This window comes from Narcine bancroftii, chromosome 4 (assembly GCF_036971445.1).
Source record: "Narcine bancroftii isolate sNarBan1 chromosome 4, sNarBan1.hap1, whole genome shotgun sequence".
In the NCBI taxonomy this organism is placed as follows: domain Eukaryota; kingdom Metazoa; phylum Chordata; class Chondrichthyes; order Torpediniformes; family Narcinidae; genus Narcine; species Narcine bancroftii.
Genome location: NC_091472.1, coordinates 127,989,117 through 128,003,067, shown reverse-complemented (window position 1 = coordinate 128,003,067; position 13,951 = coordinate 127,989,117). Strand labels below are relative to the sequence as shown.

The window sequence follows — 13,951 nt, the reverse complement described above, 5'->3', positions numbered from 1 at the left end:
CTTGGTCCAGGGTCAACAGCTAATGCTCAGTGAAATAGATAGCGAATTCAAGGAAATGAGTGTATAAGGTGAAGCTGTCCCTGGTGAGGGTTTGGATAAGATGATATTCAAAATAGATCTGCTAAAATATTCCATTTTGGGAGAAGAGAAAGAAATGTTATTGCCTATGGTGCTAATGTAAAAGCAGTAAGAGAGGGAACTTGAGGAGAACTGGATTTCAAATTTGCCAGTGTGGCAGAACAAGGATCCAAGTAAGTCTCTGGTGCAGCCCAGGTTCTGATGCTGAATTAGAATGGGGCTGAAAAGGAGAAATGAGCTCACCCCTCCAATGCAAAAAAAAAACCAACCCACCATTACTCCTACCACCAGGCCATTTTTTTGTATCCAGTTGGCTAGCTCACCCTGGATCCCATGTGATCTAACCCTCCAGATCAGCCAACTAGTATCTTGTCAAAGACTTTGCTAAAGTCTGTGAAGACAGTTTAGGACTCTGTTGTTGTCACTCTTCTTGGTCATTAAAGAAGAGGTTTAATGAAGTTTGTGAAATGTGATATCCTACACACACCAAGTCACGTTGATGATCCATATAACCATTTACGGAGCGGAAGCAGGCCATGTTGGCCTTTCGAGTCCGCACCGGTTCACTGATTTTGTGCGCCCTCTTCAGGCATTGGTCCCGGTAGATCTTCATTCAATAACGATGGGCGAATTCAATGCAGGTGGAATCAGTCATAGAAATGTTTGTGAAATGTGCAGTTCAATACTTCCCTGAGTCTTTGCCTTTCCAAATACACGTAGATCTTGGTTGTTCAAAATGTTAGCAGTGAGTGACCTGTGCATGAAGCTTAGAAATAAAGTATGAAATGGATCAATGCAAAATGCATAAATCACATTTTTTATGCAAAAATTTTCCCTTTCTCTTTCTGACATTCATGCTTCTTTTTATCAGCATGCAAATCATCTTCTGAAACCAAGGTGATTTCTCAAACAGTTCGCCAGCCTGTCTTCCTGCGCAGTATGTCAGCACCCTCTGACCTGGAAATGATTGCAAATGAAGATTTAGAATTCACTCGAGCCAATCAGAGGTAAAGAATTAAGTGAATTTAAATAAGTCATTGTAATATTGATCATAACTCTCAGTATGGTTGCTGTGTTTATTTTCTCAAATGATTTCTGATCAGATTTTTTTTTGCGAATTGAGTGGCACTGACAAGGCCAGCTTGTGTTGCCCATCTGAGTTGCCTTTGGTGAAGGTGAATGTCTTTGAAACTGCTTTTGTCTTTCTGGGCAAAATTTACATACAATGCTAGGAAGTTACAGGATTTGGAATCAGCAATGAAGTTACAGTCATGTTCAAAGTTCACATTTATAATCCCAGTACATAAATGACATCACAAACAACCCTGAAATTCTTTTTATTGTGGGCCAGGCAGAATTTCTATTTATCTACCGTGCAAAAACTGTACTCAAGAAAAGATGCAAAGACAAAGAGAGAAATTGTAAACAAAGATAGAAATATAAACAATCTAGGCAATACAGAAAATAAATATTCAATAATTTAAAACTGTGCAAAGTAAGAGATCTTGTATGAGTCACTGAGTTTATTGTTTAGAAGTCTAATAATGGAGTGGTAGCAGTTATCTTGAACCTGGAGTCTTGTGGCACCTATACCTCTTTTCTGATAGCTGCAGGGAGAACAAAGTATACCCTGGGTGGTGTGGATCCTTGATGATTGCTGCTGCTCTCTGACAGCAGCATTCCATGTAGAGTTTCTCGATGATGGGGAGAGTTTTGCCTATGACGTACTGGGCCGTGATGCAGCTGATCAGCGCACTTTTGACTCCACATTTGTAGAAGTTTGTCAAGGTTTTAAATATCATACCAAACCTCCACAAACACCTGAGAAATTAGAGGAGCCAACGTGCTTTCTTCACGATGACATTCTTGTGTTGAGTCCAGGAAAGGACCTCCAAAATAGTGACTTGCAAGAATTTAAAATTGCTCACACTCTCCGTTTCTGATTTCCCCCAATGACCACCGGATCATATAACCTCTGGTTTTCCCTTCTTAAAGTCCACAATCAGCTCCTTAGTTTTGGTGACATTGAGTGTGAGATTGTGGTTAGCACATCATTCATCAGGGTCAAGGAACCTTGTTCTGGTGATGCCAATGGAAGTCGAGGATAAGAGGTCAAACTCTGTTGCTGGATATGGTCATTGCCTGGCACATTTATGGAATGAATGTTATAGAACCATAGAATGCTGCAGCACAGAAAACAGGCCATTCAGCCCATCTAGTCTGGTGACCACCACTCTGCTAGTCCCATTGACCTCCTCCCATACCATAACCCTCCAGGTCTCTCCCATCCATATATCTATCCAATCTATTCTTAAAACTCAAGATTGAGCCCACATTCACCACATCAGATGGCAGCCCATTACATACTCCCACCACTCTCTGAGTGAAGAACTTTCCCATAATGTTCTCCTAAACCTTTCCCCTTTCAGCTTAAAACTATGACCTCTCATATTTATCTCTCCCTCAATCTGTGGAAAAAGTCTGCACACATCCACTCTGTCTATTCCTAACATAATCTTGTGAACCTCTATCAAATCTCCCCTCATTCTTCTTCACTCCAAGGAATAAAGTCCTACCTGTTTAATTTTTTCCTGTAACTCAGTTCCTGAAGACCCAGCAACATTCTAATAAATCTTCTTTGCCCTCTTTCAATCTTATTGATATCCTTCCATAGTTAAAGATGAGCAAAACTGCATACAATATTCCAAATTTGGCCTCATCAATGACTTTAAACCACTTCAACATAACATCCCAACTCCTATACTCATTAATTTGATTTATAAGACTTAAATGCCAAAAGCTTTATTTACAAAACTGTCCTCCTGCAACACCACTTTCAGGGAACATTGTATCTGTATTCCCAGATCTCTTTCCTCCCCCGCACTCCTCATTTACTGTGTATGTCCTGCCTTGGTTTGTCCTTCCAAATTGCATCACCTCACACTTGTCTGCATTTGTTACAAGATCAAACCAGCAACCACAAAGAAGGCACATCACACAGGGGTAAAGATTAACAATTACTTTATTAACAAAAAATTCACCTTCAAACTTTAATTCAAAATCTCCTCCCTTTTATAACAATGCCCACTGGTTACTATGTAAATCTCTATAACAGTGTAAAACTAATAAATTCCCCAGCCTAAATATAACATACGTAATCAAAGTCTAAGCTACACTTCCAACCAGCCCACAGAAAAACTTGGACACAAAACACACAAGACTCACAAAACTTCGATCTCAACCGAAGCAAAGATCATAAACAAAATTCAGTTTGTTTGGTAAACTGAAGCCAAAAGATCTTTGAGAGAGAGAGAGAGAGAGAGAAAGAGCACAAAATTCGAAGTTGTCTTGTGTTGCTTGCAGAGAGGGGAACAACTGGCTTGGTCCAGATCCTTCTGGCTGCCTTCGGAATGTTCATCCTTTTTTGAAATCCCAACATTCTAAGTTGTCCTCCAGACCATGATTCATGCTCTGGGCCTTCTTCCACTCCACAGCTCCCCCAGTGGTGGTTTATCATCCGTCCAGAATTTTTTTTCATTTTCTGCACATGCTCAGTCCGTCTCCCACTCTCTCAGCTGTCCATCTTCACCTTAGCTCTCTAAGGCAAGCTGTCACTTTTTAACATAAAACCACACAACACATAGGCTAATACACAACACAGAACTCTGTAACACATTAAACTCCATCTGCCATTTTTTGGTCCATTCTCCCAGTTGGTCCAGATCCCTCTACAAGCTTTGAAAATCTTCTTCACTGTCCACAACACCTCTTATCTTTGTTTAATCAGCAAACCTGCTGATCCAATTTACCACATTGATATAGAGACCAACAACAGTGACCCAACATAGATCCATGAGGCATATCTCCAGTCTGAGAAGCAACCATCCACTACTATCTGTTTTCTCCCACACTGCCAATTTTGAATCCGGTTTACAACCTCTCCGTGGATACCTAGTGTATTAACCTTCTGAACTAATTGCCAATGTGGGACCTTGTCAAAGGCTTTACCTAAGTCAATGTAGACGACATCCACATCTACTTTCTGAATAACCACCTCGAAAAACACGCATGGCTAAGAAAATTTTGAATATATCTGCCAGGGCCCCTGCAATTTCTACACTAGTCTCCCTCAAGGTCCGAGGGATATCGTATCCGGCCCAGGAGATTTATGTACCTTTATTCGCTGTAAGGCAGCAACCACTTCCTTTTCCTTAATCTTCATATGTTCCATGACACTTGTGTTTGTTTTCCTTCCTTATGCTCTGTGCCAGTTTCCTGAGTAAATACTGATGCAAAAAAAACTATTTGACATATTCTCCATTACGTGAGGCTCCACACATAGTTGACCACTCTGATCCTCCAGGGGACCAATTTTGTCCCTTACTATCTTTTAACTCTTAATATACTTGTAGAAAACCTTTGTGTTAACCTGCACATTATCTGCCAAAGCAACCTCATGTCTTTTTGCCTTCCTGATTCCCTCCTTGAGTATTTTCTTGCATTTTCTGTACTCTTCAAGTGCCTCATTAGTTCCTTGTTGCCTATACTTGCTGTACATCTCCCTCTTCTTCTTAAACAGATTGCCAGTATCCCTTGAAAACCAGGGTTCCCTATGCTGTTAACTTTGCCTTTAATCCTAACATGAAAACTCTGCACTCTCAAAATTTCAACCTTTGAAGGCCTTAATTAACACACCTTTGCCAGAAATCAACATATCCCAATCCACTCTTTCTAGATCCTTTCTCATTTCCACAAAACTTGCCTTCCTCCAATTTATAATCCCAACATAAGGACCGGACTTATCCTTATCCATAATTCTTTGGCTTGGCTTCGCGGACGAAGATTTATGGAGGGGGTAAAAGTCCACGTCAGCTGCAGGCTCGTTTGTGGCTGACAAGTCCGATGCGGGACAGGCAGACACGGTTGCAGCGGCTGCAGGGGAAAATTGGTTGGTTGGGGTTGGGTGTTGGGTTTTTCCTCCTTTGCCTTTTGTCAGTGAGGTGGGCTCTGCGGTCTTCTTCAAAGGAGGTTGCTGCCCGCCAAACTGTGAGGCGCCAAGATGCACGGTTTGAGGCGATATCAGCCCACTGGCGGTGGTCAATGTGGCAGGCACCAAGAGATTTCTTTAGGCAGTCCTTGTACCTTTTCTTTGGTGCACCTCTGTCACGGTGGCCAGTGGAGAGCTCGCCATATATTAGCTTGAAGCTAATGACATTATGGTCACCAGATCCAAAATGTTTGCCTTCACATACTCTGTCACCTGATCTGTCTTGTTCCTTTATGGAGATCAAGTTCTGCATCCTCTCTCATTGGTACCTCTATATATTGATTTAGAAAACTTTCCTGAACACATTTCACAAACTCCAAGAAACCACAGTATGCGAGTCCCAGTGAATATTTGGAAAGTTAAAAATCTTTTATCATGACTGGTCTGCTTCTTACATCAGTCTACTATCTTTCTACAGATTTGCTCCTCCAATTCTGACTATTGGGCAATATATAATACAACCCTATCAGTGTGGTCACACCTTTCCCATTCCTCAATTCCATCCATATGGCTTCTGTGGACTTCACACACTTATTTGCTACTGACCTCACTAGTTCATTTGCTTGGCATTTGATATAGAAGCATGTTGTCCATTACTTTTATATCAGAGCCACTAACTAATAGACAATTGGTGTCTGAGAATTTGTCTGTCCCATAGGAGACGCCATGGAAATAGCCATCGGAGCAGTTCCTTCACTCTACTTCAGTCCTTAACTATTGAGGATAGTCGTGACAAGCCCACGTATAGTGTTCTGCTTGGACAGCTCTTCGCTTTCATTGGGACCAATCCTGACCAAGCTGTAAGTGTTGATCTTTTTGAATAACTATAGTGTATTTCCAAATTTATTACAAAATTCTGAGATGTCAATTTAGTTGATGAACAGTTAGGTAACTTTATATGGCTGTACTATTTAAATATAATTATATGGTCGATTTTTGGAAATTCTGAATTCTTGTTATTTAATGGAAGGTTGACCTCATTTTTCACTTTCACTCTAAATATGAAACCTACTGACTTCTGCAATCTTAACATTTAAAATAATACAATGTCTTTGCATTCAAGAGAATTTGCCGAATGCTGGTGATAATTTTTTTGTTGTTGAGAGTTATCCAAATAGTTTTCAGAAGTTGTGATTTTTTTTTGTGCAGGTATCAAGCAGCAGTTTTCTTTTAGCTGCCCAGACCAGATGGAGGCGAGGCAACACAAGGAAACAAGCCCTTGTACATATGCGTGAATTGTTAACAGCAGCAGTCCGTGTTGGTGGTGTCACACACCTGGTGGGCCCTGTAACCACTGTCCTTCAGGGTGGACCACGGTAAGGTTTTCACTATATGAAAGAGGGAACAAAATGCTTATTCTTATGGTGACAAAGTAGGCTTCAGGGACCCCTCAAGACACTGATATTTCCTCTTCCTTTATGAATTCCAAGCAATTAACAAATATTACACTTTTGCAAAAACAAAAAATATTTTCTACCTATTATGAGGGAGGTAATTTAATTTTTTTTAAATTTAGACATGCAGCTCAGTAACAGGCCCTTCCAGCCTACAATCCTGTGTTGCCCAAATACCTCAATTAACCTACAGCCCCTATATGTTTTAAAGTGTGGGAGGAAACCCATACAGACACAGAGAGAATGAACTAACCCCTTGCAGACAGCGCCAGATTTGAACCCTGGTTGCTGGCACCATAATGGCATTGCACGAACCACTATGTGAACTGTGCTGCCCATGTACCGTTGCTGAAACAGTGGCTGAAGCACATACCATCTACAAACATTAGTTTCTCACCTAGAATATTCTGACTGCAATCCCCAAACTGCAAACTCTACAACTGCAAAGGAAGGCAGTAGTACACAAGGGAATGAAATTGTATCTTTCTATCTATTCCAGCAAAGGGCTCAACACCAACTGCAGAAGAGCAACCTAGTACACGAGTGTTGATTTATCTTTTCGTTCATGCCATTTGTCTTTGCTGATTTAGAGTCAGTGGGATTTGGACTGAAGTTGCTTCCTTAATATCACAGTTAATTATTTCCACATTTTCACTTCACATTTTGTCTCTTTGTCAATTTCAGGCATTGTTTAGCCACTGTTCAATGCAGGGGTTATCTCCTAATTAGCTGTCAACATTGTGGTCCCATAATTGTTCATGGTGGGCATAAAGTGATTAGATTTCTCTTTTATTTCCCAATCCTATCCATTGTGTTAGATTTCTTTTAGAGCATTTCTTAACCAAAATTATCATTGTATACTAAAGTACTGCATACAGAAGTATCAAAGCTTACTTGTGCAGTGTGGGCTTGTTGGCTGGAAGAGTCTGTTGCCATGCTATATTTTAATGATATTCAACTTTTTTAATTAATGAAATCTAGAAGTTGCTTATAAACCCAATGGGTCAAGTACTGACCTATTTCTTGTAAGATTGCAACAAGACAATACTAAATTTTAAAGTTTTTCTTAAGTAGGAGAAAATCTACAAAGGAATAGGTACAATAATGACTGCCTGTCACTCTAACATTGCTGTACAATTATTAGAAAATTCATGTACAAAAATATTATTCACATGATATTTAGCAGTTTGTTCAGTGACTAACATGAAGCTAAGCAGATGAAGTTAATGAAGATAACATAGTTGGTCCAGTTAGCATGAATGATATTAAAGGTTTTGATATCAAGATTCCTTTTATTGCCACATAATTCATTAAAAATGAAATACAGGTACACAATCCTTTATCCGGAGCTCTTGGGGGACAGTGTGTTCCGAATTTCAGATTTCAGAAAGCCAGATTTAAGCCCACCTGAATTGTGCTGCCGTTTCCATCCCCACCCCCTTCCAGTCGTGCTGCCGGCCTGCCTAACTCGCGCTGCCAGCCTCTCACACATTCGACTCGCACTGCCGTCTCTCTTCCCCACTTGCCAGAGCTTTCCAGATTTTAGATGTCCAGATAAAGGATTTTGTACCTGTATGTGTAATATACTTTAACTTTTGCTTGCCGTAAGGCAGAGTCACCATTAGTGTTGCCCAGTGCCCCTTTCAGTATGAGAGAAAGAGAAGCAAAAGAGCATCCCTTCAAGGTCACTGTGTGCCTATGGATTTATCCGTAGTGCCCCTGCAGCCTCACAGACTTCTGCTTGATTCGCTGGCGACCTAACCTCCAGATCCAAGTCTCTAACATAATCAAGAAACCAGCGCCCGAGACCCTTTGGGATCCCTTCTTGCCTTCGCACCCTCTCGAATCTGATACCTGGTTCCCATGAGCCAGTCTCCAGCCCGCAGCCTGTGTGGGTTCCTCTGCTGCTGGGCCCCTCGCTGGCTGCTGCTGTATTCTGTGTATAACAAATGACTTGTATTTTATTTTATTTTTTTATATATATATATATATATATATATATATATATATAAAAAACACATTAATCCAAGGAAATTGACTAATGTAATGGAAAGAAAATATGATAGCTAATGGGCATTTAAAACTCAAAGGCTTGACAGTGGGGCTGTGTACAGCTCCAATACAATTTTAGTGAATTAAATATGAGGGCCATGATTTTAGAAGTTTAGCATTCCTGCTAAAGGGCTTTCGCCTGAAATGTTGACTATCTTTTGCATCTATCATGGATGCTGCCTAACCCACTGAGTTTCTTCAGAATTGTGTGTGTGGTTTTTCACAAGATTGTTTACCTATGTCTATGTACAATCTGATAGGTGTTGCAGGATGTTTAATGTACATGATTTCATTTGGACTCGTTTAGCTTAATGTGAAGAATAAAGATATTTGGCCACAGTCAAATAAAGCAGTTTCCCATTGGTAAATATGTGCTTTTCTTCTCTCAGGATTGAAGAACTGACATGTGGTGGGATGGTCGAACAAGTTCAGGAGGCCTTTGGCGAGACCATGACATCGGTTGTTTCCCTTTGTGCTCGATATCCAATAGCTTGTGCCAACAGTATTGGCCTCCTTTGTACTATACCATACACCAGGTGGGAACAAATTATTCTTGTGGCATTTCAACAATTTGGGTCCTGGTCTAACAAATGATATGGGTGATATTGTCTTGCTTATTTGTCTGTGTGAGTCATGCAGGCTAGTAAAAACTTTCACTTGGGATTGAGGTTAGTTTTAAGTAGTTTTCTTTCCTCACCATCATATGAAAATAACTGTAGTCTTTTTTGTCACTGAGGTTGACATCATTTGTTCAGCTTCCTCTGCCTTTGCAAGTGATGAGTAGTGTATCTCACTCTAGTTTATTTCCCATCTCCCCTAGATCTCTTTGAATTCCCATTATTCAGAATGCCATCTTTTGTCCCAAGAGACTAATTTTACTAAACTTTGGATCATCCTTTTTTTTTACTTTACCCAATGCTTGCTGATGTATATATCAGGTGTTACTACTGCATTTTCTCCCAGTTAACTTGCTTTTCACCTGTGTCCTGGAAAGTTATCACTAACTTCTAGTTTTAGTTCATCTCCAATCCTAAAATATTGTGTTATTTACTGAAACAAGAACTCAAATCCATTTTTAATTTTTCTCCCTTTCTTCAATTTAGAATCTCAGACCAATCCTTCCCCGTAATTACTTGAAACTTATGGCATTATGATAACTGGACCCAAAATGTTCCCCTGCAACTGCTGCCTGTCCTGTCTTGTTTCCTAATAGGAGATTCAGTATTGCACTCTCTCTAGTTAGTATCTCTACATATTGATTTAGAAAACTTTCCTGTATACATTTCACAAGTTCCAAGCCATCCAGTCCTTTTACAGTATGGGAGTCCAAGTCAATATGTGGAAAGTTAAAATCTCCTACTATCACAACCTTGTATTTCTTACAGCTGTTTGGTATCTCTACAGATTTGCTCCTCCAATTCTAGCTGACTATAATGCAACCCCATGAATGTGGTCATGCCTTTCCCGTTCCTCAGCTAGACCCATGTAGCCTCAGTAGACAAGCCATCTGGTGTGTCCTGCCTGAGCACAGCTGTGATATTTTTCCCCAACGAGCAATGCCGCTCCTCTCCCTTTCATTTCTCCACAACACCCCCCCCCCCCCCCATTTTATCATTTCTAAAGCAACAGAAACCCAGAACATCGGTGCAGCACTGGTAAACATTCCCACAAGGATATTAGTCCCCCTCCAGTTCAGATGCAAACTGTCCCGTCAGAGCAAGTCCCACCTTCCCTGGATGAGAACCCAATATTCCAGAACGCTGAAGCCCTCCCTTTTACACCATGTCTTTCGCCACATGTTAAGCTGCACTTTCTAACCTCACTATTTCTAACCTCACTAGCACGTGGCATGGGTAGCAATCCTGTGATCACAACCCTGGAGATCCTGTCCTTCAACCCAGCATCTAATCTTTGAACTCTCCTTGCAGGACATCCTCACCCTTCCTTCCCATGTCATTGGTCCCTACTTGAATCACAACAGCTGGTTGCTCACTCTCCCTCCTGAGAATGCCATGAACTCGACCTGAGAAATCTCGGACCCTGGCACCAGGAAGGCAACATGCCATCCGGGATACTCGATCTCTTCTACAGAACCTTTTATCTGTCCACCCAACTATAGAATCCCCTATCACTGTAGCTCACCTCTTCTCCTCCCTTCCTTTCTTAGCCATAGGTCTAGACTCCATGCCAGACACATGATCTCTGTGGCTTGTCCATGATCGGTCTCCCCCTAACAGTTTCCAAAATGCTATACTTGTTATTGAGGGGGGTGCCCATAGGGGCACCCTGCACTGCCTGCCTGTTCCCTTTCCCTCTCCGTACTGTCATCCATCTACCCTCCTGCTTCCTAGGTGTGATAGTGTCCCTGTAACTCCTGTCTATCACCTGCTCTGCCTCCCAAGTAATCTGGAGTTCATCCAATTCCAGCTCCAATTCCTTAACTCAGCTTGTCAGGAGCTACAGCTGAATGCATTTCTCGCAGATGAAGTCATCAGGGATACTGCTGGCTTCACTGTTGACCCACATTCTGCAAGACGAGTATTCCTCTGCCTTGGCTGCCATGGCCACTGTCTATGACTAGATGAACAAAATATATGATAATCTAAAAACCCTGTCCATACCTGTGCCTACCTGCTGAATCCTTTTTGTTCCTCGAATAGGGGGGCCCTTTCTGACCAACTCCGACTATTCCTTGCCTCTTACCTGTTCTCACCGTAGCTGTTGAACCAAACCCTTATCACCCTAGCTTGGCTCACTCTGATGATGACCACCCCGCCCTCACCACCTATTGTCTTCACCTGTTGAACTCGATCTCAGAAGGCTCTGGGGATGGAATGGTTTATGGAGATAGGACATGATATGGTAAAGTAATACATAGATTTGAATATGAGAGAATTGAAGGTATTGCTAAATGGGAACAGATATCATTGAGCACATATGAGTCAACACACTGTTCCTTTGAAGTGTATTTATGCATCTGAAACTTTCTTGATTACTGAACCCAAGTTGTTTTCAACTATGCACCTTCCTAACCAATTTAAATCAAAATGGCTTGTAAAATGCTTAAATTACCAATATGATTTGGATGAGTTGGACTATACTGACAGAACAGCGGTTCTACAATCAGAGTAATAAGGAAGAGGATACCAGTTAAAACTTCCATTTTACTTTCAAATTAATCCTTTTGGAAGGTAAATGCTTGTGTAGATGAGGCAAGAAAAGTTGTTGATGAGGTCTCACACATTGAACGAGTATGTGAATTTGACAGGTGAATAGCTGCAATTACAGTGATAGCCACCTTGAGTGAAATTACTGAAAAATTTAAATGCTGCAATCATCCTTTTGAGTTTTGTATAATTAAACCATACACCATCTGGAAAAACAGTCAGGAAATACAATTTATTTAACAATGCAGGCTTGTGATTATAATATGAGAATATTTTTAACTTTTGTCATACCCTTTTTATTCTAGATTTTTTTATGTGTATCCTGATTTTTTTTTTCTCTCTCTGGATGCTTAGGAGTGAAGAGAAATGCCTAGTGCGAAGTGGCTTAGTGCAACTCATGGACAGACTGTGCAGCCTGACAAGCCAACGAGAAAGTAGCTCAAGTGAAAAACAAACAAGAAAACAGAAGGTAGCCACCATGGCCTGGGCTGCCTTCCAGGTACTTGCTAATCGCTGTGTGGAGTGGGAGAAAGAAGAAGGTGAATTTTCTTCATAAATACAGTTTTTAATCTCCTTTCTCACATATTTTATTCTTTATCTTCATGCTCCTCAGAAACATTTGAGTCATGGTCACTACTTCATTCACATTATTTGACTTAATTTTGTAACCTGCAATCATGGGGATTCATTTTGATTCAATGAAAACAACATTTAAACATTCCTCTTGATTTAGTTAAAGAGTTGTATGTGGTTAATTGGAAGTACACTTTGTGATTTATCCACAGCAGCAATTGATTTTCTGTTGGACTAATTTTCACTTCCGTCAATTATTTTCGTGCAACAGGGACCAGTTTGTTGCCTTTCGCTGTTCCACATTTCAAAGATCAATTTTTTGTGCCCCATAGCCTTTGCAAGAGTTGTAAGATTCATTATTAAAAATCTAATGCTGTAATTGGCTACTACAAGTGTTTCTTTCACAAACACTCTCTCCCCCCCCCCCCCCCACACCCCATGATTTAAAATATACTTTATACATGATGAGATTAGTTAATTCTGTACTCACTACTTGATCAAGTTACCAGATCATATAAAAGCATGCACAAGATTTAGAAATAATGGAAGCATTCAGCCACAAAAAGCTACGGTAACTTTGCAGGGCATTGACTCTTATTTCAAATCTCCAGCATCTGCAGTTTAATGGTTTTTAATCGTACTTTATATATGGTTGAATGTTCAAGTAGACCGTGACCTGCTTGCCTTGTGCAATAGAGGAAGGATGTGATTAAGCCAAAGAGGGTACAAAACAGATTCACAAAGGAAGGTTTGAGTTGTAAGAGATTGAATAGATTGGGTCTGTGTACCTGGAAAAAGAAGCTAAGAGATGACAGGATAGAGGTATATAAATTATTAGCAGTATAATGGGGTTGATAGCCAGTGTCTGTTTCCCTTCCTCAGGGTGCCTAAAACTAGAGAGCACAGATTTAAGGTGAGTAAATTTAATGAGGACCTGAGGAGTTATTTTTTCATGTTAAAGGCATCTGGACAGATTAATGCAGGCAAGTGTGATCATAGGCATGATGATTGACATTTATGCAGTGGGCTGAAAGACCTGTTTTATTCATTAGTTTTTCAAGCCCATAATCTTGTTCAATCTTCAATAATACAATTGAAACGCAGCATTTATTGTGCTGCACTTCAGTTACATTATATTGCATTAGCCAGTTTGTTCAAGAGTCTGCAGTACTATTGATGGTATTTTTTAATGTATGTTTTATTTCCATTTATAATCCCAACACTCTCCAGGTGTATCGACAAATGCAGTCCATTCTGGGTTAGCACGTCAAGTGTCAAGCCTATTGACGAACCATCTTGCCCGTGCCACTGAAAGCTGCGGAAATCAAGCAGCAGGGAATGATGCACTGCAAGATGTACTCAGCCTTCTCAATGACCTTTCTAGGTAGGGTATGCACACTTGATTGGAGCTGCAATTAAATGGCTTATGTACCATTTAAGGCACTATTTGCAAAAAATTAACTATCTGTATTTGTGTAGTATGTTCACATTACATTTACCAAAGTGTACTGAACAGGTCAAATCTGCCAAATATGCAATTGAAATGAATCTTATTAATGTACTCTGATGGACCTTTGTTATGCACTTAATTGTGAAAGTGATTAGATATTGTGGGGTTTTAATTTATGTTTTATTTATGG

The 13,951-nt window shown here is 40.4% G+C and overlaps 1 protein-coding gene across 9 annotated transcripts in view; it reads left to right on the top strand.

Annotated features, from left to right (window-relative positions):
- The window catches only part of LOC138761137 (probable E3 ubiquitin-protein ligase HECTD4), a 322,279-nt gene that overhangs the window by 191,885 nt on the left and 116,443 nt on the right, over nt 1-13,951 (top strand). For all 9 annotated transcript variants that reach the window (XM_069932802.1, XM_069932800.1, XM_069932806.1 and 6 more), the window contains exons 30-35: nt 950-1,085; nt 5,784-5,925; nt 6,275-6,441; nt 8,961-9,107; nt 12,093-12,277; nt 13,542-13,695. In XM_069932802.1, coding sequence (XP_069788903.1) covers nt 950-1,085; nt 5,784-5,925; nt 6,275-6,441; nt 8,961-9,107; nt 12,093-12,277; nt 13,542-13,695 — 931 coding nt within the window. The remainder of the gene's footprint in view (nt 1-949; nt 1,086-5,783; nt 5,926-6,274; nt 6,442-8,960; nt 9,108-12,092; nt 12,278-13,541; nt 13,696-13,951) is intronic.